Source organism: Otolemur garnettii, unplaced genomic scaffold (assembly GCF_000181295.1).
Source record: "Otolemur garnettii isolate 467f Iridium unplaced genomic scaffold, OtoGar3 scaffold00008, whole genome shotgun sequence".
Classification (NCBI taxonomy): Eukaryota; Metazoa; Chordata; class Mammalia; order Primates; family Galagidae; genus Otolemur; species Otolemur garnettii.
In genome coordinates, this window is record NW_003852403.1 from 17,606,162 (window position 1) to 17,626,584 (window position 20,423).

At 40.7% G+C, this 20,423-nt stretch overlaps 1 protein-coding gene across 1 annotated transcript in view; it reads left to right on the forward strand.

The window, feature by feature from the left end:
• DNAJC12 (DnaJ heat shock protein family (Hsp40) member C12) overlaps positions 1-20,423 on the forward strand; it is a 42,354-nt gene that overhangs the window by 13,355 nt on the left and 8,576 nt on the right. The window contains exon 3 of the mRNA XM_003783621.3: positions 10,827-10,966. Coding sequence (XP_003783669.1) covers positions 10,827-10,966 — 140 coding nt within the window. The remainder of the gene's footprint in view (positions 1-10,826; positions 10,967-20,423) is intronic.

Genomic DNA, 20,423 nt, shown 5'->3' on the forward strand with positions numbered 1-20,423 from the left:
TTCACGCCTGAATCCTTAAAGCGTTTCTTTAATTGCTTCTCATTTCAGATAGAGATTTTTCTTTTTAATTATTGAAAAGCATGTACAAAATGGAACCAAGAGCACTATAGCAGGTCGTGCTATAGTACTACTGACATAGGTAACACCCAGCTTAAAACTTTACCAATGCGGTTGAAGTCTCTTGCGTTTTCCTTCTCTGATTTTATCCTCAGGGTAGGTAATATTATATCTTAAATTTGATGATTATATCTACTATATGTGTAAGAATGTCTATGTGATTTTTTTTTGTAATGAAAATATCGTACTAAGACTTATCTATAACTCCACATCGCACAAATCCAAATTCTTCTTCTTCATTTTCTTTTTGAGACAGTCTCACTCTGTTGCCCCAGGCTAGAGTGCAGTGGCCTCATCATAGCTCAAGTAGCCTCAGACTCCTGGGTTCAAGCGATCCTTCTGCTTCAGCCTCTTTAGTACCTGGGACTACAGGCACCCACCACAATACCTGGCGATTTTTAGAGACGGGGTGTCGTTCTTGCTCAGGCTGGTCTTGAACTCCTGAGCTCAGGTGATCCACCAGCCTTGGCCTCCCAGAGTGCTGGGATTAGAGGCATGAGCCACTGTGTCTGACTTAACATTTCTTCAGGATACATATTAACTACCTCACTGATCTGGAGTTAATATTAAGATAGATGTCCCTGCATAAGATTATTAAAATTTGATAAACATGTAAAAAGAACCATCTTCCTTGGTTATTCTTTACCTGGGTTCTTTTCCAGTGAAGCATGACTCTGAGTTGTTTTGTGCCCCTGACAAGCAATTTTTATTCAGGATGCATGATGAATCACTGTGCCGTTATTGCCATTTCTAGTTGCCATAGTGATGGGGGTTTTCATGTATGGGCTGCCTCAAGGCTTCTTGTTCCGAGAAACACTGGGCTGTGTAAATATTGTTTAAAATGAAAAGGTACACAGACACCAATATCTTCGTTTGTCAGGGGTGCAGTTGATATATGATTCAACCTTTGGGTAGAGATTTTTAAAATCTATTTAAGCATCCATCCATTTACTCAACTGGGATTAATATGAGATTCTGAAAATTTAAGAGGTTAATTACACACTTGGAGAAGATTAAGTTACTGCTAAAAATATTTTAAAATTACAAAAAATTCAACCATGGCCAGTGAGGTGACTCACAACTGTAATCCTAGGAGTCTGGGAGGCTGAGTCAGGTGGATTGCTTGAGCTCAGGAGTTTGAAACCAGCCTGAGCAAGAGCAAGACCCCCATCTCCACTAAAAGTAGAAAAACTGAGGCAATAGAATTGCTTGAGCCCAGGAGTTCGAGGTTGCTGTGAGCTAGGATGATACCATGGCACTCTACCCAGGGCAACAGAGTGAGACTCTGTCTCAAAAAAGACAAAAAAACAATTTAACCAAATACTGAATTTTATCTTGACAGAAACCCAGAGTATAAAGGACAGGTATCAACATGTGTCTCAGGTTGAAAGGCTAGGCTATAGAGGGACTGCAGATAGGAGAAACTTAACATGGGTATGTATCTTTTTTGGTCCAGTAAATGTAATCTCAACTGTAGCCATGGAAATTACTGATTTGTTAGCATGATGGAGTAATAGATACGAACACAGGCTTGTCTGTATGGATTTGTTCCCTTCTCCTTCTTCTGAATTAATTGACCTTGGACGAAGCACTCAGAGCCTCAGAATTCTCATAGGTAAAATGGATAGTTGAATAGTACATTGTTTTATGCATCTGTTGTGAAAATTAAGTGAGGTACCCTGCATGTGGGTCATGCTCACTGGATGTTGACAATTATGATTCAGTGGCTTTCTTTCCTTGTTTTTATGTAATAGTGGAGATAGAAATTTAACAGAATGGGATAGTTTTCTTTTTGGTAAGTAGCCATAGGGTCTTTGTTTTATTCATAAAAAGTCTAAATCCAAGGCTGTTAGAAACCCCTTCTCCTCTGCAGGTGTAGGGAGTAGGCAGGATTGGTTGGGCTACAGAAATTGTGTCACTAAGCCCAGAAGAGCCTCCAGGCTGCAGGCTGGTGCTCAGGCCAGCCTCTTGCACATGATGGTGACTGTTGCAGACCAACAGTTGCAGACCAACATGTTATTAACCTCTTTGTGACCATGAAGAAAGGAGGTTTCAGACTAAATTAAGGATCTGTGACATGGTGTTTTTGTTATTGATGTGCAAACTTCAAAAGCATTTGGCTATTTGTAGAAAAGTATATTAAAGAACAAATTTCTTTGTTAATCGACATTTTTAATGGCCTAGTGTTTTCCAAATTTAAAATCTCCTTATTTTTTTTCCATTAGAATGAAAATATAACAATAATAAGTTATGTTGAAAGGGAAAGTCTGCTTTTATCTCTCCCTGCCAGAGAACCGTTATTAATTTTTGTTTTTTGATAGGTGGGTACAAGGTGGTTGGTTACGTCTTTTGGTTACATGGACAAATTGTGTAGTGGAGATGTCTAGGTTTTTGGTGCACCCATCACCCAAATAATATACATACATTGAGGAGAACCACTATTAATAGTTGGCATGTTTTCCTCCAGATTTTTCTCAAAGCATATTCTGACTTCACATTACTGTTATTATTTCTCAAGTAATTATAAATGACATACAGTTAAAATGTGGTGATAATAATACAAATTCTACTGTGAAATATGAATTAAAAAATAAAAAACGCCTTTGTATTTTCAAAGTAGACCCAGGAGTTAAATCAGAATATCTCTCAAGAGTTCCAGTATTGGCTGGGCGTGGTGGCTCATGCTTATAATCCTAGCGCTCTGGGAGGCCGAAGTGGGTGGATTGATTGAGCTCAGGAGTTGGAAACCAGCCTGAGCAAGAGTGAGACCCCGTCTCTGCTAAAAATATAAAAACTGAAATAAGAAGGTCGCTCAAGCCCAGGAGAGTGAGGTTGCAGTGAGCTATGATGGGATGGCACTCTATCCAGGGTGACAGAGTGAGACTGTCTCAAAAAACAAAACAGGACAAACAAACAAAAAAAGATTTCCGGTATTATTTGCTCGTATAAGCTTATAAAATGAGATCTCTTTTTCCAGAACTGGTAAATGTTTATCTTGTGTGACTCATTTGATAATACACTAAAGAACAAATATAAACCCAAACTCGTTTTTATTAAATGTGGTGAAGAGGATGGAACAAAAAAAAAAGTCCACATTATAGTAAAGATAAAGTCCCTTTTTTTTCCTGCTTATCAGCTGTTGTTGAGGGATTGACATTAGCATAATTCTAAGCCGGCTTCTTTCATTCGGGAAATTCTGGAAAATGAGGCCAACAGCAATGTGCGAAATGAAGGTGACTCATAGATAAAATCATCAACCTTTACAACCATGGCATGAGTAGTAACTGGCATGTGCATCCTTGGTGATAATTTAATAAGCTTTTTACTCTCAATGGAAAAAGTGATGTCTTATGTATACACGGGACATTGCCATTGCCGTCAGCAACAGGAAGCATTGCTCGTTGTATCAAACTGCTGTGGCAAGATGGTTTTATTGGTTTGTTTTCTTGTAACTTTCAAGATCCCCATCTTTAGGGTCTTCCCTTTAATCTATTAACTGCTACCACCTCCAGGGGTGATATCAAAATAGTTAATGGCTTAGAAGGTACCTGTACTGTCCAGCTTTTAAGCAGGGTCCTGGAGGTCCCCTGCTGCATCAGGCAGTATCTCGGAGTGCTAGGGGAACACCTGAAACAGGGATGTTCGGGGGCGAGGGGCTCAGGAACACTAGCTATTGACCAACTCGAGTCTGGAAGTATTTCAGGATTTTCATAATTGGTATGGAGATTTTCTGTAAGTACAAGCTATACATATGCCTTAGCACTTTCTGTTGCAGAGGATCCTGGTTACTTCTCATGAGGTATTTTCAAGCATTATCAGAGTAATTTTAATTGTATTTCCCAATGTTACTATTAACGTATTCCCAATTCATGGAGTGTTTTGAGGTTATGTGTCATTTCTTTGGTGCTTGGAACTCAGGGAATAGCACTATGAGAACATGTTTATATTCACTTTAAATAGGAAGCATTCATTCATTCATTTGTTTAGTGAATACTATTTTTTTGTTTTGAGATAGACTCTCACTCTGTCACCCTGGGTAGAGTGCTGTAGCATCATAGCTCACAGCAGCCTCAAACTCTTGGGCTCAAGTGATCCTCTTGCCTCAGCTTCCCAAGAAGCTGGGTCTATAGGTCCCCACCACAATGCCTGCTTAGTCTTTCTATTTTTAGTAGAGATGGGGTCTCATTCTTGCTCAGACTAGTCTTTAACTCCTGAGCTCAAGGGATCCACCTGCCTTAGCCTCCCAGAAGGTTAGGATTACAGGCATGAGCCCCCATGCATGGCCCGGTGAATGCTTTTTGAGCACCTACTATACTGCTCTAGTGCAAGGGATGTAGCAAAGGACAAATCAGATAAGCTCTGCCTGTGCAAAGTTGATATTCTGGTAGAAGTGAGAAATCATAAACAAATAACTCTATAATGTCAAGGAATAAATACTATGAAGACAAACAAAGTAGAGCAAGGAGATAAAAGAGTGGGGCTAATGGGAGTAGGTCCACCAATAAGGTGGCTCCTGAGCTGGGAAGGAAGGGAGCCATGCAATGCCTAGGATAAAATCCGGGACGAGTACCAGGGCCCTGAGGCCAGTGTGTGCTTGGTGTGCCAAGGAGCAACCACTATGGCTGGAGTAAGGGGAGGTGGGGGAAAAGTAGAAAAGAAATGAGATCAGTGAAGAAAGAAAGGGGTAGAGACCAGCTCTAGTAACCATGGTGAGAATTTTGGATTTTATTCTAAGAGAAATGGGAAGTTACTGGAAGTTTTAAGCAAAGAAGTAATATTATATGACTTTTCTTTTCTTTTTTGAGACATAGTTTCTGTGCAGAGTACTGTCATAATTCACAGCAACCTCAAACTCCTGGGCTCTCTTGTGATTCTCTTGCTTCGGCCTCCTGAGTAGCTGGGATTACAGGTACCTCAGTGCCTGGCTAGTATCTCTACTTTTAGTAGAGACAGGGTATTGCTCTTCCTTAGGCTGGTCTCAAACTCCTGGGCTCAAGCAGTCCTTCCACTTTGGCCTCCCAGAGTGCTAGGATTACAGGCGTGAGCCACCGTGCCTGGCTTTTTTTTTTTTGAGACAGTCTTACTCTGTTGCTTGGGCTAGAAAGCCATGGCCTCAGCCTAGCTCACAGCAACCTCAAACTCCTGGGCTCAAGCAGGCCTCCTGCCTCAGCCACCTGAGGAGCTGGGACTGTGGGCACATGCCATAACACCTGGCTAATTTTTCTATTTTTAGTAGAGACAGGGTCTTGCTCTTGCTCAGGCTCCTCTCAAACTCAGTGAGCTCAGGCAATCCACTGCCTCAGCCTCCCAGAGTGTTAGGATTACAGGCGTGAGCCACCCCACCTGGCCATACGACTTATTTTTAAAAAGATCTTTTTGTTAAATAGAAAATAGACTAAGGCAAGGGCAGGGAGGTAAGTGAAGGAGTTACTATAACAATTTAGCTGAATGGAGATGGCAACTTGGACCAGAATGAGGGCAGTGGAGGTGGTGAGAAAAGATCAGATCTTGGGTACATTTGAAGGTAAAGCCAATAGGATTTACTAATGGTCTGAGAGAAAGAAAAGAGTCAGTTGTATTGAAAACTAATGACATTTATCCTGATCCCCCAAGAAGAACATCTTAAGGGCAAGATCTGGATTGATGAGTGATGGAGGAAGAAGTGGGGATTGGAGGACAACGTGCATTACAGGAAGATGGAAGGGGGAGATAAGGTGGTCAAGTGCAGCCTGGAGAGTGCAGGTTGGGAGCCTGGCAGGCTCGGGTTTAAATCATGGCTTCATCACTTGAAGCTTTGGGACATTGGGCAAGTTACATTAACCTCTCTAGCCTTAGATTCTATAAAATAGGGGCAATAATAATAATACCCACTCCATAAACTTTTTGTAAAAGAGAAATGTGATCTGTGCTTACAAATAATAACTATTGTTATGACAGTGTTTTCTATTCATAATTTTATCTCTGGCCTTTCACAAGTTATCGTCTATGTGTTTTTCTTTTTTTTTTTTTTGAGACAGAGCCTCAAGCTGTCCACCTGGGTAGAGTGCCGTGGCATTACAGCTCACAGCAACCTCCAATTCCTGGGCTCAAGCGAGTCTCCTGCCTCCGCCTCCCAAGTAGCTGGGACCACAGGCGCCCGCCACAGCGCCCAGCTATTTTTTTTTTTTTTTTTTGGTTGCAGCTGTCATTGTTGTTTGGCGGGTCCGGGCTGGGGATTCGAACCTGCCACCTTAGGTGTACGTGGCTGGTGCCTTAGCCGGTTGAGCTATAGGCGCCGAGCCCTATGTGTTTTTCAATACAGTTTTAGAATAACTTTATTTCTAAAAGTATCATAGGGTGTGTGTGGTGGCTCATGTCTATAATCTTAGCACTTTGGGAGGCGAAGGCAAGTGGATCGCCTGAGCCCAAGAGATCCAGACCAGCCTAAACTGGCCAGGTGTTGTAGAGGTCTCATGTAGTCCCAGATATGTGGAGGCTGAGGCTAGAGGATTGCTTGAGCACAAGAGTTTGACGTTGCTGTGAGCTATGATGTCACAGTACTCTACTCAGGGTGTCAGAGTGAGACTCTGTCTCAAAAGAAAAAAAGAAAATTATCATACAGTAAAACTAACTTATTTGGTACATAGTTCTATGAATTTTAACATCTGTATAGATTGGTTAATTACCATGGTAATCATGCTGCAAAGCTTCCATCACCTCTATGGATAGTTATTTTTAAACAACAGCTTATTCAGATATAATTCACATACCGGAAAGTTCACCTGTTAAAATGTAACTTCAGTGGTTTTTAGTGTATTCACAGTGTTGTGCAACCATCACTACTATCTAATTTCATAACATTTCAACACCACGAGAAGAAACCTCTTACTCATTGACAGTCACTTCCCAGCCCCTGGCAACAACTAATTTGCTTTCTGTCGCTAAAGATTTGTCTATTCTGGATATTTAATATAAAAGAAACGATACTATATGTAGCCTTTTGTCACTGGCTTCTTTCACTTAGCATAGTGTTTTCAAGGCTCATGTAGGATGTATCAATATTTCATTCCTTTTTATGGCTGAATGATAATTCCTTTATTTGGATATGCCACATTTTGTTTATTCAGTCACAACTGGTGGACATTTGGGTTGTTTCTACTTTTTGGCTAATGAATAATGCTATAGATTTTTAGTGGTCATATGCCTTCACTTCTCATGGTATATATCCAGGATTGAAATGGTTGGGTCATATCATTACCCAATGGTTGGGTAACTCTGTTTAATGTTTTTTTTTTCACACTTTTAAAAAATTATATATATATACACATATTACATATACATGTGTTTATTAGGTTTCCAGTTTTTGCCTTCACAAAATTAAAAAGGCTTAAAATTTAATAACAATAACAATGTTTAAGATAAGGACTAGAAACAAAAGACTCATAAAGAACAAATGAACATAAATTCAGAAAAGAAATCAGATGATTGCTGCATTGAAATATTAGGCAATAATAATAATAATAATAATGCCAAAGAGAGTAACATTTACATTGTCAAATAAGAGTATGTCTATTATAGAATGCTTTGACACTGAGATTCAGTATGGCGTCATTAGTTAACTTCTTTTTTTTTAAGTCTCAAAAAATAGACAACTAATATTTATAAATAAAAGTAAGAGATAATTTCAACTCTGTTTACTGTTTTAAGGAAATACCAAACTATTTTTCAAAATTATCTATTTATGTTTATATTTTTATTTTTTTTGAGACAGACTCTCACTTTGTTGCCCTCGGTAGAGTGCTGTGGAGTCACAGCTCACAGCAACCTCAAACTCAGGCTTAAGTGATTCTCTTGCCTCAGCCTCCCGAGTAGTTGGGACTACAGGTGCCCACCATAACACCCGGCTATTATTATTATTATTTTTTGTTGTTGTTGTTGCAGTTGTTGTTGTTTTAGCTGGCCAGGGCTGGGTTTGAACCCACCACTCTTGGTGTATGTGGCCGGCGCCCTACCCACTGAGCTACAGGCACCACCCTATTTATAATTTTGGCTATCCTATTGGGTGTGAAGTGATATCTTGCTATGGTTTTGATTTGTATTTCCCAGAGGACTGAATGATGTTGAGTGTCTTTTCATTTGCTTGTTGTCTATTATCTTCTTTGGAGAAATGTCCATTCAAATCCTTTGCCCATTTTGTGATTGTATTTTCTTTTTCTTATTGAATTTAAGAGTTCTTTATAAATTTTAGATGTAAGTACCCTGTGATATCTATGGTTTGCAAGTATTTTTCCCATTCCATGGGTTGTCTTCACTTTCTTGATAGTATTCTTTGAAACACAAATGTTTTAATTTTGATATAGTCCAATTAATCTATTTTTCCTTGCTTGCTTGTGCTTTTGATGTCATATCTGAGGAGCCATTCTAAGGAACCTAATCTGAAGTCATGAAAATTTAATTCATGTTTTTTCTCAGGGATTTATAATTTTAACTCTTACGTTTGAACGTGATCCATTTCTGAGCTAGTATTTGTCTATGGTTTGAGGTAGGGATCCAAATTCATTCTCAGCACCTTAGCACCAGTTGTTGGAAAGACTATTCTTTCTCAATTGAGTTATCTCGACACTCTTGTCAAAAATCAGTTGACTGCAAATGTGAAGCTTTATTCCTCTATTCTCAATTCTATTTCATTTATCTATATGTCTATCCTTATGTTAGTATTCACTATTTTCATTACTGTAGCTTTACAGTAAGTTTTGAAATTTAGAAGTGTGAGTCCTCCTTTGTTATTCTTTTTTTTTTTTTTTTTTTTTTGAGACAGAGCCTCAAGCTGTCCCCCTGGGTAGAGTGCCATGGCTTCACTGCTCATAGCAACCTCCAACTCCTGGGCTCAAATGAGTCTCTTGCCTCAGCTTCCCAAGTGGCTGGGACCACAGGCACCCACCACAACACCCGGCTATTTTTTGGTTGCAGCCATCATTGTTGTTTGGCGGGTCCGGGCTGGATTCGAACCCGCCACCTTAGGTGTATGTGGCTGGCGCCTTAGCTGCTTGAGCCACAGGCGCCGAGCCTGTTATTATTTTTTCAAGAGGATATTATTTTCCCCCTCTTTTGGGTCCCTTGCATGTGAAATTGGATTTTAAGACTAGCTTGTCAATTTCTGCAGAAAAGGCAACTGGGATACACATTTGAGGTCTATTAGTATTTTAGCAATGTGAAGTTTTGAAATCTATGGACATGGAGTGTCTTTCTATTTATTTAAATCTTTATTTTCTTTCAACAATATTGTATAGTTTTTAGCGTGTGTAGAGCACTTTTTTGTTAAAAATGTTTCTCCCTTCCTTCCCTCCATCCCTTCCTTCCATCTTTCCTTCCTTCCTTCTCTACCTTTCTTTGACAGAGTCTCATTCTGTGCCCTAGGTAGAGTGCTATGGTATCATAGTTCACAGTGAACTTGAACTCTTGGGCTCAGGCAATCCCCTTGCTTCAGCCTCCTGAGTAGCTGGGATTATAGGTCTGTGCCACCACACCTGGCTAGATTTTCTATTTTTGGTAGAGATGGGGTCTTGCTTTTGCTTAGGCTGGTCTTGAACTTCTGAGCTCAGACTATTCACCTGTCTTGGCCTCCCAGAGTGCTAAGGTTTCAGGTATGAGCTACTGTGCCCAGCCTATATTTTATTCTTTCTGATACTCTTATAGATGGAATAGTTTTCTAAATTTCATTTTCAAATTGTTTATTACTCATGCATAAAAACACCATTGATTTTTGTATATTAATCTTGTATTTTGCTCTACAGAAAATTTCACTGAGGGGCAGAAGAGACTTTGGAAGTGTTTCCAACAGGACCGTGAAAAGTTTTTATTATAAGCCCTCTGGCTAAATAGATTAGTGACAAAGATACCATTTGCCAAGCACAAACCATGCTATTTACTATGGGTAACCCTCCCATTGTTCTTATGATAAAAAGCAGGCTCGAATCCTTAGCATGACATCTAAGGATTCATGACTTAGATTGAATGGCGGGCTCTAGTCTACTCCACAGCCCCATTCCTCATTGTCCTTTCCGGGGCCAGTTTCCTCCAGCCACATGGCAATTGATGCTTCCTCTAAATCAGGGGTCCTCAAACTTTTTAAACAGGGGGCCAGTTCACTGTCCCTCTGACTGTTGGAGGGCTGGATTGCAGGCCCCGGGAGGAGTCAGCTGCTAAGCAGGACAGGCAGCGGTGGCAAAAACACACGGTGGGCTGGATAAATGTCCCAGGAGGGCGGCATGTGGCCCGTGGGCGTAGTTTGAGGACGCCTGCTCTAAATCACTGTGTTGCTTCCCACCTTAGAGTCTTCATTTTTACTGTCCCTCTTGCCTAGTCACTACCCTCTCTGTTAGCACTAGAAAGGTAATTTTCTTTCTAGTCTGGATGGAATTATCTTTTTCTAATGTTTATAAATGTCTTTTTTCTCCTGCTAATAATGTTCATATCTGTGTTACTGGCAACTGGAATAGCACCTGGCACATCACTGAAGCAAAATGAAGGGAGTGGATAAACTGTGTGCCAGGCACGGGTAAATCCATGATCTTGAATATACTTTACAAAAGCTTAATGAGGTAAATTGGGCCAAGGTCACATAGCTAGTAAATGGCAGTCATGATTTCTTGTGATATTTATTCAATAGCTTTGGAATTTAAAATAATCTCTCTACAAGAGAAGTGCTCATCTCTTGATTTGTTTTCCAGTGGAGACTTTTCAGACACTACAGAAGGCTAAGGATATTCTGACCAATGAAGAGCGTCGAGCCCGCTATGACCACTGGCGAAGGAGCCAGATGTCGATACCATTCCTGCAGTGGGAAGCTTTGAGTGACTCGGTGAAAACGGTGAGCACTCCCTGGGAATGATGTGTGTTTGTGATGCTCAGACCGCCCAGGGACTGCACTCATGTAGTAGCTTAGAGAGTCCCTAGGCAATAGGAAGGAGAAGACCAAGAAGTTGGTAAATCTGGATATAACTCAGTATCTGTAAAATCCTGTGAAGGGAATTTTACCAGAATAGAGGCTATGAATTTGTGCCAGAGAAGCTGTGACTCCATTTTTTAAATCTCTTTGGCTGTTTTTTGCAGCATATATATTCCCCACTATCACTTACTGTTTTGAGTTCTAATAAATGTGTTTCTCAAGTTACTCATATACTGCTAAAGTCTGAACATAGCAAATGTATCTCCTCCATCTTTAGTTCATATCAGCTGACTGAGGCTGATTTCACACCAACTGAATGCATAAAGTCTGAGAGGCCTGGAGAGGCATCCACTATCTCACACACTGCGTGGCAGATTGAGGCAGTGCAGGGGTCTTTTATTGTGCTCAAAAATAGGATCAGAGAGAATCCCTTGCTCTCAGGAAGGTAGGGTAATCAGGAACATTGGATAATGGAATGTCTGGAATGGTCTGATAATGTATATTTAGAAAAGGGGAGGGGGAAAGCAGGTTTTGTCCTTGCAGGGAAGATATCTTAACTTCTCTAATCTAAACTGCTGACCAGGAGGACACAGGTCTTAACCTGTCTGTTCTGCTGACCCTCCGTGCAGGGATGGTCATGCTCACATTCCCCGGACTGGGCTGCCTCCAGGGTCCTCTCTTCTAATGTGGTCTGATGAGATTCTTTGGTGATCTGGGAGGAGCCACAAGGATGGCCCGCCTGCATGCTTTACCCCCAGTTGGAGGGCTATGTACCTCCCACACAGCTTACTCTCTTTTCAAGGCTTATAATTTCATTAAAAAGTCAGGATCTGATTAGTTTAAGAAAGTTGTAAATTATTCCTATTATACATTCTGGCAAAAGAATTTTTAGACTCCTAAAACCATTGTGTTTCTTTATGCCATTAAAAAGCCTAAACATCAAAATAATAACCATAGTTACTGTTATATATTTATTTTGTTCAACATTGACCTTTAATTTATTTTATTTTTTCTTTCTCTATCACCCAGGGTGGAGTGCAGTGGCATCACCATAGCTCTCTGTAACCTTGCACTCCTGGGTTCAAGTGATCCTCCTGCCCCACCCTCCCAAGTGGCTGGGACTACAGGTGTGTGCCACCATGCCCAGCTAATTTTTAAATTTTTTTGTAGAGATGGAGTCACACTATGTTCTCTAGGCTGGTCTTGAACTGCTGGCCTCAAGCAATCCTCCTGTCTCAGCCTCCCAGAGTGCTAGGATTATAGGCATGAGATACCCTGCCTGTCCCTAACATCAACCTTTATATATTATGGAGAAAATGTCATTTAAGAGGTTTCTACATGCTTAAGCATGATTTATTACCCAAATTCTTTGTATTGGAACACTTTTCTAGGACATGAATATTAGAATATAGAAATTACCTTATAAGCAAATTTTCAGGGACAATTAGAATTAGTCTATAAGGTGATTCGCATCTCTTAGAGTCTTACATTTAGGTTTCCTTCTTTAAAATTTTTATTTTAAGAAGATTTGAGAAAATTGTTGATAACAAGCCTGGAATACTGAGGGAGAGTCTTTGAAATAATGGGGAAGAGCAAAGCAGAACTTCCAAATATATGGTGATAGCCACTCTGCATACAATGTAAAATGTTTTCTTCCTGTCATTTTGGAAAGAATGATACGTTCATTTCTTTAAGGTTGGATAATTATTTTATAAGGGATTAACCATATGATCGTTGTATACATTCACAAAATTAGTAGAGGGAATATTTCAAAAGAAATACTGATGTAACTTTATATCTTCAAAAACAAGATTTTTCTTTTCATTTTCATTGTGATAAATTCAAAATTCTTTGTTGACACTGGCTAGTAAACATTGTTCTACCAACTCTGCATAATCAGTCCAGTCTCCTAAGGGTGACACACTGCAGCTGCAAGCAGATTAGCGACTTGCTATTCAAATGCTTTCTGAGTTCATTTGTCTTGATGATCCACTCAACTGTGTCACTTAAATTTTAATAGCTAATATACAGTTAGCTGTAGATTTAAAAAAAACAACTTTTCCACATCTCTGCTTTAATTTATATAGCCAACGTCTTTCCATTAAAGACTCATTTCCTGTCTCCAAGCTCATCATTTCTGCTTTGAATTTAGCTTAGCTATGAACTATTCGAGGTCTTACAATAATCACATTTTAAATCTTACTGGCTGCATCATTTGTGTTGTCTGCAAAATTGAAGTAGTGTGCTGGGCTAGTATTTATTTTTATTAGTGGTACAAAAATGATGAGATACATATCTCTCTGCTTTAAATCAGCAGTGATACATTTCCTCACCCAGTCTTCTTTTTCGGGGGCAAACCCTTGTTTGTGACCTTCTTTGGTTTCTCTTCCGCCGTGAACCTTAAATCCTATTTGTTCTGTACCTCATTTGATAGACTTTCTATAACTTTCCTCTCTTTTCTGTTCCAATCCTCGTAACAGCTTCTGCATGTGAAAGCCTTGCCTCTCTAACATTTTAATTGTTGCTCACTGTGTGTATTCCATTTGTTCATTCTTTTACATTCACTACTCTAGAGAAATTAATAGCAATGATCCTATCTAGTACTGTTCATCGCCTAATAGATCATTGTCTACGCTTTTGTGGATAAACATAACCATTAGGGTATTTGGGTTACTCGTCTCCTCTTATCCGTGGTTTCTGTTTCCTGGTTTCCTACGGTCAACCCTGGTCCAAAAATGGGTACAGGACTAAAAGGTATTTTGGGAGAGACAGAGAGAGACAACATTCACATAACTTTTATTATAATATCTTGTTATAATTGTCGTATTTCATTTTAATTATTATTGTTAATCGCTTACTGTGCCAAACTTTTAAATTAAACTTTGTCATATCTGTGTGTATAGGAAAAAACACAGTATCTATATATCCATAGGGTTTGGTACTATCCACAGTTTCAGGCATCCACTGGGGGGCTCAGAACATCCCCCACCCCAATAAGGGTGGACTACTGTATTACACATACTATTCTGACATGATTGTAACTTTAGGGTTTGAGTTTCAGGTGACATTTATCTAAATAAACACACACCTGCATATTTGCATCCCCAGCACATTTACAAATTGTTAAATCTTATAAAATACCTTTTCTTTCACATCATCAACCCTGTGCTTCTGCTTTTTATATAATTGATATAATCCCTCTGGAAGGAAAATGATTAGTTGTGATCAATATTAGTCTCCATATCTAGAAGGCAGGACAGATCACAGACACATCACAGTGTGCTATTGTAGCCTCGTACACAGGATCGTAGTGTGTGAATCTCTTTGGGGAGAAACCCTCACATGAACCCCAGCTTCAAGCGTGCTGGGTTTCTATGATCTGATGAAACTGAACTGAAACTTTTTTACCTACAGTAGGTCTGTGTCACTTCACTAGCTATTTTTCTTTTCCTTTTCTAGAAGTTTCTTCAGGTAGTTTAATTTGTAAACATATTTTAAGAATTCACCCAGGTTAATGAATATTTTGGAAATTAAAAGATTTTTTTCTCGCTCTGTTTCCCTGGGTAGAGTGCTGTGTCATTAGCCTAGCTCACAGCAACCTCAGACTCCTGCATTCAAGTGATCCTCCTGCCTCAGCCTCCCTGAGTAGCTGGGACGATAGGTGTGTACTGCCATACCCAGCTAATTTTTATATTTTTACTAGAGACCTGGGTGGGGAGGTCTCCTCCTTGTCCCCTCTTGCTCAGGCTGGTTTTAAACTCTTGGCTTCAAGGGATCCTCCTGCCTCAGCCTCCTAGAGTGGTAGGATTACAGGTGTGAGCCAGCACACCTGGCCTGGAAATTTAAATTTAGACATGTAGTGTTGGTTTAAAAAAGGGGATATTGGGCTGGGCGCTGTGGCTTACACCTGCAATCCTAACGCTCTAGAAGGCTGAGGCGGGTGGATTGATTACCTGAGCTCACAGGTTCAAGACCAGCCTGAGCCAGAGCGAGGTCCCCGTCTCTAAAAATAATTGGGTATCGCGGTGGGCACCTGTAGTCCCAGCTACTTGGGAGGCCAAGGCAAGAGAAGCACTTGAGCCCAGTAGTTTGAGGTTGCTGTGAGCTGTAATGTCACGCCACCCTACTAAGGGTGACTAAGTGAGACTCTGTCTTTAAAAAAAAAAAAAAAAAAAAAAATATATATATATATATATATATACACACACACACACACACACATGTATAATATAAAGGTGATATGGAATGAGGGTGTCCATATCTAGGCCTTTGGGATCCTGGGATAACTTGAAAAGAGAGACCTTTCTAGCTTTTTTTTTTTTTTGGAGACAGAGCCTCAAGCTGTCCCCCTGGGTAGAGTGCCGTGGCATTACAGCTCACAGTAACCTCCAACTCCTGGGCTCAAGCGAGTCTCCTGCCTCCGCCTCCCAAGTAGCTGGGACCACAGGCGCCCGCCACAACGCCCGGCTATTTTTTGGTTGCAGCCGTCATTGTTGTTTGGCGGGTCCGGGCTGGGGATTCGAACCCGCCACCTTAGGTGTACGTGGCTGGCGCCTTAGCTGGTTGAGCTATAGGCACCGAGCCGAGACCTTTCTAGCTTAAAGAATCTTAGGGAAATTCATCTTTATTGTGCTAAATGATTTTGTCCAAATCTGGGGTATGGATGGCTCTCCCTCTAGCTCCAAAATACATGGCTAAGTGACTTAAGGAGGATGGCTATGGGAGAATAGTTTAACAAAGCCACTCTCAAAATGAAGTGCCAAGAAAAATTCTCATAGGCTGTTAAAACTGTCCCATGTCACATCAATTGCTACAAATTTTATTTTATTATTTATTTATTTATTTTTTTGCGACAGAGTCTTGCTTTGTCACCTTTGGTAGAGTGCCCTGATGTCATAGTTCACAGCAACCTCAAACTCTTGGGTTCAAGCAATTCTCTTGCCTCAGCCTACCGAGTAGCTGGGACTACAGGCACCTGCCACAACACCTGGCTATTTTTAGAGATGGGGTCTTACTCTTACACAGGCTGGTCTGGAATTTGTGAGTTCAGGCATTCCACCCCTCCTCAGCCTTCTAGAGTGCTAGGATTACAAGTTTGAGCCACTGTGCCTGGCCTGCTTTTCATAAACAATTAATAGAACATATTTTTGGTATACTGATTGTTTGACAAGTTCATTGCTTCTGAGAGTGGTCCTTGGGTCACCCCCAGGTGGGCCTATTTGTCTACTGTTTTTAAATTTCCAGCTGGGCGAGGTGTCCTTGGGGTGAATCCAACTGGCTATAGACTACCTACCAGGAAAGCCCCCTACCATGCCCGGTGTGGCTACGGTTTCCCCAGCCAGATGGGAAACGGTATGCAATTCAACACCTACTGCCGGTTCAAATGCAATCTGTCCTAGTCGGATGTTATCTAAAAGCAGAACAGAAATCACACAGACAAATAAAAAATTCTCTCATAGTGACCGAAGAGAATAATAACCAATTTTGTGTGGTTATGATCTGATCTGATCTGATCTGTGGCTCATCTGAGTCAACTGATTTCTTTTTCTATCTGTCCCAATATTTACTGGCATGTAAAACAATTTCTTTTTAAATTTCCTATTGTTGACTAAGGTCTAGATTGTAAGAAAAAGACTTTCTAAGAAAAAAAAGGCCCATTAAGGTAAATTGGTAAACAAGTTAATTGTGAAGGTACGATAACAACATACCAGTTTCACAGACTGGAAGGTCAGTGGCCTTTGTGAAACCAGCAAAGCAGCCTACAAGGTGGAGTCCGAGAAGCTCAGCTGAAGCAGTACAGGGAATCGTCTGCAGAGTTCACGTTCTCCCCCCACTTCCTTCCCCCTCGGTTATCTAGTTAAGGTTTCTCGGAGATTGTGAGGATGTTTCTTTTATCTCAGGAGACTGAAGAAGCAGTCCCACATAGATGATAGGTGTTGTGATATTGGTAAAGGTTACTTTGATGAGAAGATGTTTTCTCTGATGATTCTCTTAGATCTCTTATTACAGGGAAAATTACCTTTCTGCCGTTTAAACATTTTGCATGGTTAGAATGAAGATTACTTTGATGTTACTTCTTATCAGGTAAAGTTAAAATTTTCTAGGTCTGTTTCCTTGTATTCCCATTATAAAAACTATTAGAATTGTAACTGAGGCAGAACAGAGTTGAGAGACTACTCTCCAGAATTGCTGGCCTTCTGCTAATAAAGCTAGTTAGACCTAGTCCCCTTCTCTGCATTGGCTGGGACGGTGACAGGTGGCTGGACCCTCTTCGTCGGGTAACATCTGTGTCTAGACTTGCTGTCTGTTTAGTTAGTTCGCTCTATGCATATAAAGACGTCCGTCTTGAGTCATTCGTTATTTGCTGTGCAGACTCTCCCCTTCCTTGTTCCCCTCTTAGTCTCTATCAGTTATTATCAGTTGATATTTTTTATTGATGCTGATTCTATGGACATGAGTCACTCCAGGATAGACTAGTTCACTTGATAGTATATGTTGTACTGTGCAACTAATACCCTCGTGGAGCTGTGCTGTGTTAACACAGAGTGACTTGCTGGCTATCTGTGGCCCAGCAAACCAGGGTTCTTACATTAGTCCTTGGAACTACAAAGCGTGAGAAGCACCTGCATATGAGGCGAGATACAGTTTGGCGTTTTCCTCTGTGTATTTCTTTAATTTGGATCAGTAGATTTAAGAGTCTGGTGATAGGCTCGGTGTCTGTGGCTCAAGTGGCTAAGGCGCCAGCCACATACACCTAAGGTGGCGGGTTCGAATCCAGCCCGGGCCGCCAAACAACAATGATGGCTGCAACCAAAAAAATAACCAGGTGTTGTGGCAGGCACCCGTGGTCCCAGCTACTTGAGAGGTGGAGGCAGGAGACTCGCTTGAGCCCAGGAGTTGGAGGTTGCTGTTAGCTGTGATACCACAGCACTCTACCCAGGGGGACAGCTTGAGGCTCTGTCTCAAAAAAAAAAAAAAGAGTCTAGTGATAAAATACTTTATTCTGATTTACTCATAAAAGAGATGGACAAGTAAGATTACTATTTCAGGATAGCCTTTCACTGAGGGCTTGCTGTTAGGGAAATCATTAATCCTCAACCTATCTAAGGCAGACCTAGGCGCTTTTGGTCTCAAGAGAGAAGTACTGAGGCACAGTGATGATTACATCATGTACAGGCCACCTAGCTGACTTGTGTTGCTCATGGTTCACAGTTCCAGCTCTCTGGGCCCTGAATTCTTGAATTTCTTAGTCCCTGCTTTTCACTAATCTTTATAATATTCTTTTCCCTCTAGGAAGCCACAGGCCAACCTCTTCTATTCTATGCATATGGAAAAACTCAAATCAAAACACAACAAACCTAAACCAATCAAACACAAGCCAGATTATTTTTTATCAGTGGAGGCCATTGCCTTGTTATGAAATTAACATTTTTTTTGTTTTTGAGACAGAATCTCCCTTGGTCACCCTTGGTAGAGTGCTGTGGCATCTTAGCTCACAGCAACCTCAACTCTTGGGTTCAAGTGATCCTCTTGCCTCAGCCTTCCAAGTAGCTGGGACTACAGGTGCCCACCACAATGCCTGGCTACTTTGTAGAGCTGGGGGTCTTGTTCTGGCTCAGGCTGGTCTTGAACCTGTGAGCTCAGGCAATCCACTTGCCTTGGCCTCCCACGTGCAGTGACTACAGGCATGAGCCACCATGCCTGGCCTGAAATTAACATTTTTATCTTGAAATAAAACATACAGAGAAATGCATAAGTCTGCATTTGCAATTTAGTAAGTGATTGTTAAGTATTTACTCTGTAACCATTCCCCTCAATATACATATTGCAGGCACTCAAAAGTGCCCTCCTTATATATTTTTGCAATACATCTAATTTTTTTCTAACTTACACATATAATCATCTAATGAAAAATATGGAAAATACCCCCAAAAAAAAAAACAATAGAAAAGAAAAGAAAAAATAACTTTATAATTTTGCTATGCACACGTAACCATAGTTAACACTTTGGTGCCTTTCCTTCAGTTTTTTTAATCCCTGTTAGTGAAAGCGGATTACGTTGAAAGGCGGCAGAGATTGCTTTGTGGGGTGGTTTTTGGACCTTGTGGTGAGTGGGTTAATTGGCCTCTGGATTGGATTATCTTCTTCAGGTAGCAGGATTCATGATGAAGACTCTTTGTAGCTAGGAAGAGATAAGTTGAAGGTGGGAATAAGTGACTTCTTTGATTGAATTAGAGCAGATGGCTTGAATATGGTGATTATTATTATTTTTTTTCTGAGACAGAGCCTCAAGCTGTTGCCCTGGGTAGAGTGCTGTGGCATCACAGCTCAGAGAACCTCCAACTTCAGGGCTTAAGTGATGCTCTTGCCTCACCCTTCCAAGTAGCTGGGACTACAGGCACCCGCCACAATGCCCGGCTATCTTTTGGTTGTAGTTGTTGTTGTTTGGCAGGCCCTGGGCTGGATTCGAACCTGCCAGCTCCGGTGTATATGGCTGGCGCCTTAGCTGCTTGAACTATAGGCACCGAGTTGGTTTTTTTTTGAGGCAGAGTCTCACTATATTGCCATTGGCAGAGTGCCATGGAGTCATAACTCACAGCAATCTCAAACTCCTGGGCTCAAGCGATCCTCTTGCCTCAGCTTCCTAAGTAGCGGGGACTACAGGTGCCCGCCACAGTGGCTGTTAATTTTTAGAGCCGGTGTCTCACTCTTGCTCAGGCTGGTCTCCAACTCCTAACATCAAGCAATCTGCCCGCCTCAGCCTCCCAGAGTGCTAGGATTACAGGTATGAGCCACACGCCCGGCTACAGTTACGGTTTGATGGTGTATAGAAGGATATGCTGCCTTTCAGTGTGGGTAACAGAGGTAGTGTGTCACTAGTAGTGTAATATTTCAGGAATAGCTTCCCACTAAATATCCAGATCAGGTTTTGAGTAGGAATGGTGTTTATTATTTTGGTTGATGCCATAGCTAATTATTCTACTTGGAATATTCTTTATTTTTATTTATTTATTATTTTTTTATTAAATCATAGCTGTGTACTTAGAATATTCTTGACACAGCAGATTCACAATTTCTCTTTCTTACTCTGTATTCATCTATTAATTTTCCATCCATCTATTCATCTATGTCTGTTCAATTTTTAATTTTTTAAAAATTATTTTTCATTAAATCATAACTTTGTACATTGATACATTTATGGGGTTAATACATTGATACATTTACTGCTTCGATATACAATGTGAAATGTGTACATTGAATTAAGTAACACATCCCTCACAATTATACCAATTGTGAATAACACATCTATCACAATTATACCAATTTTTTTTTTTTTTTTTGAGACAGGAGCCACAAGCTGTCCCCCTGGGGAGAGTGC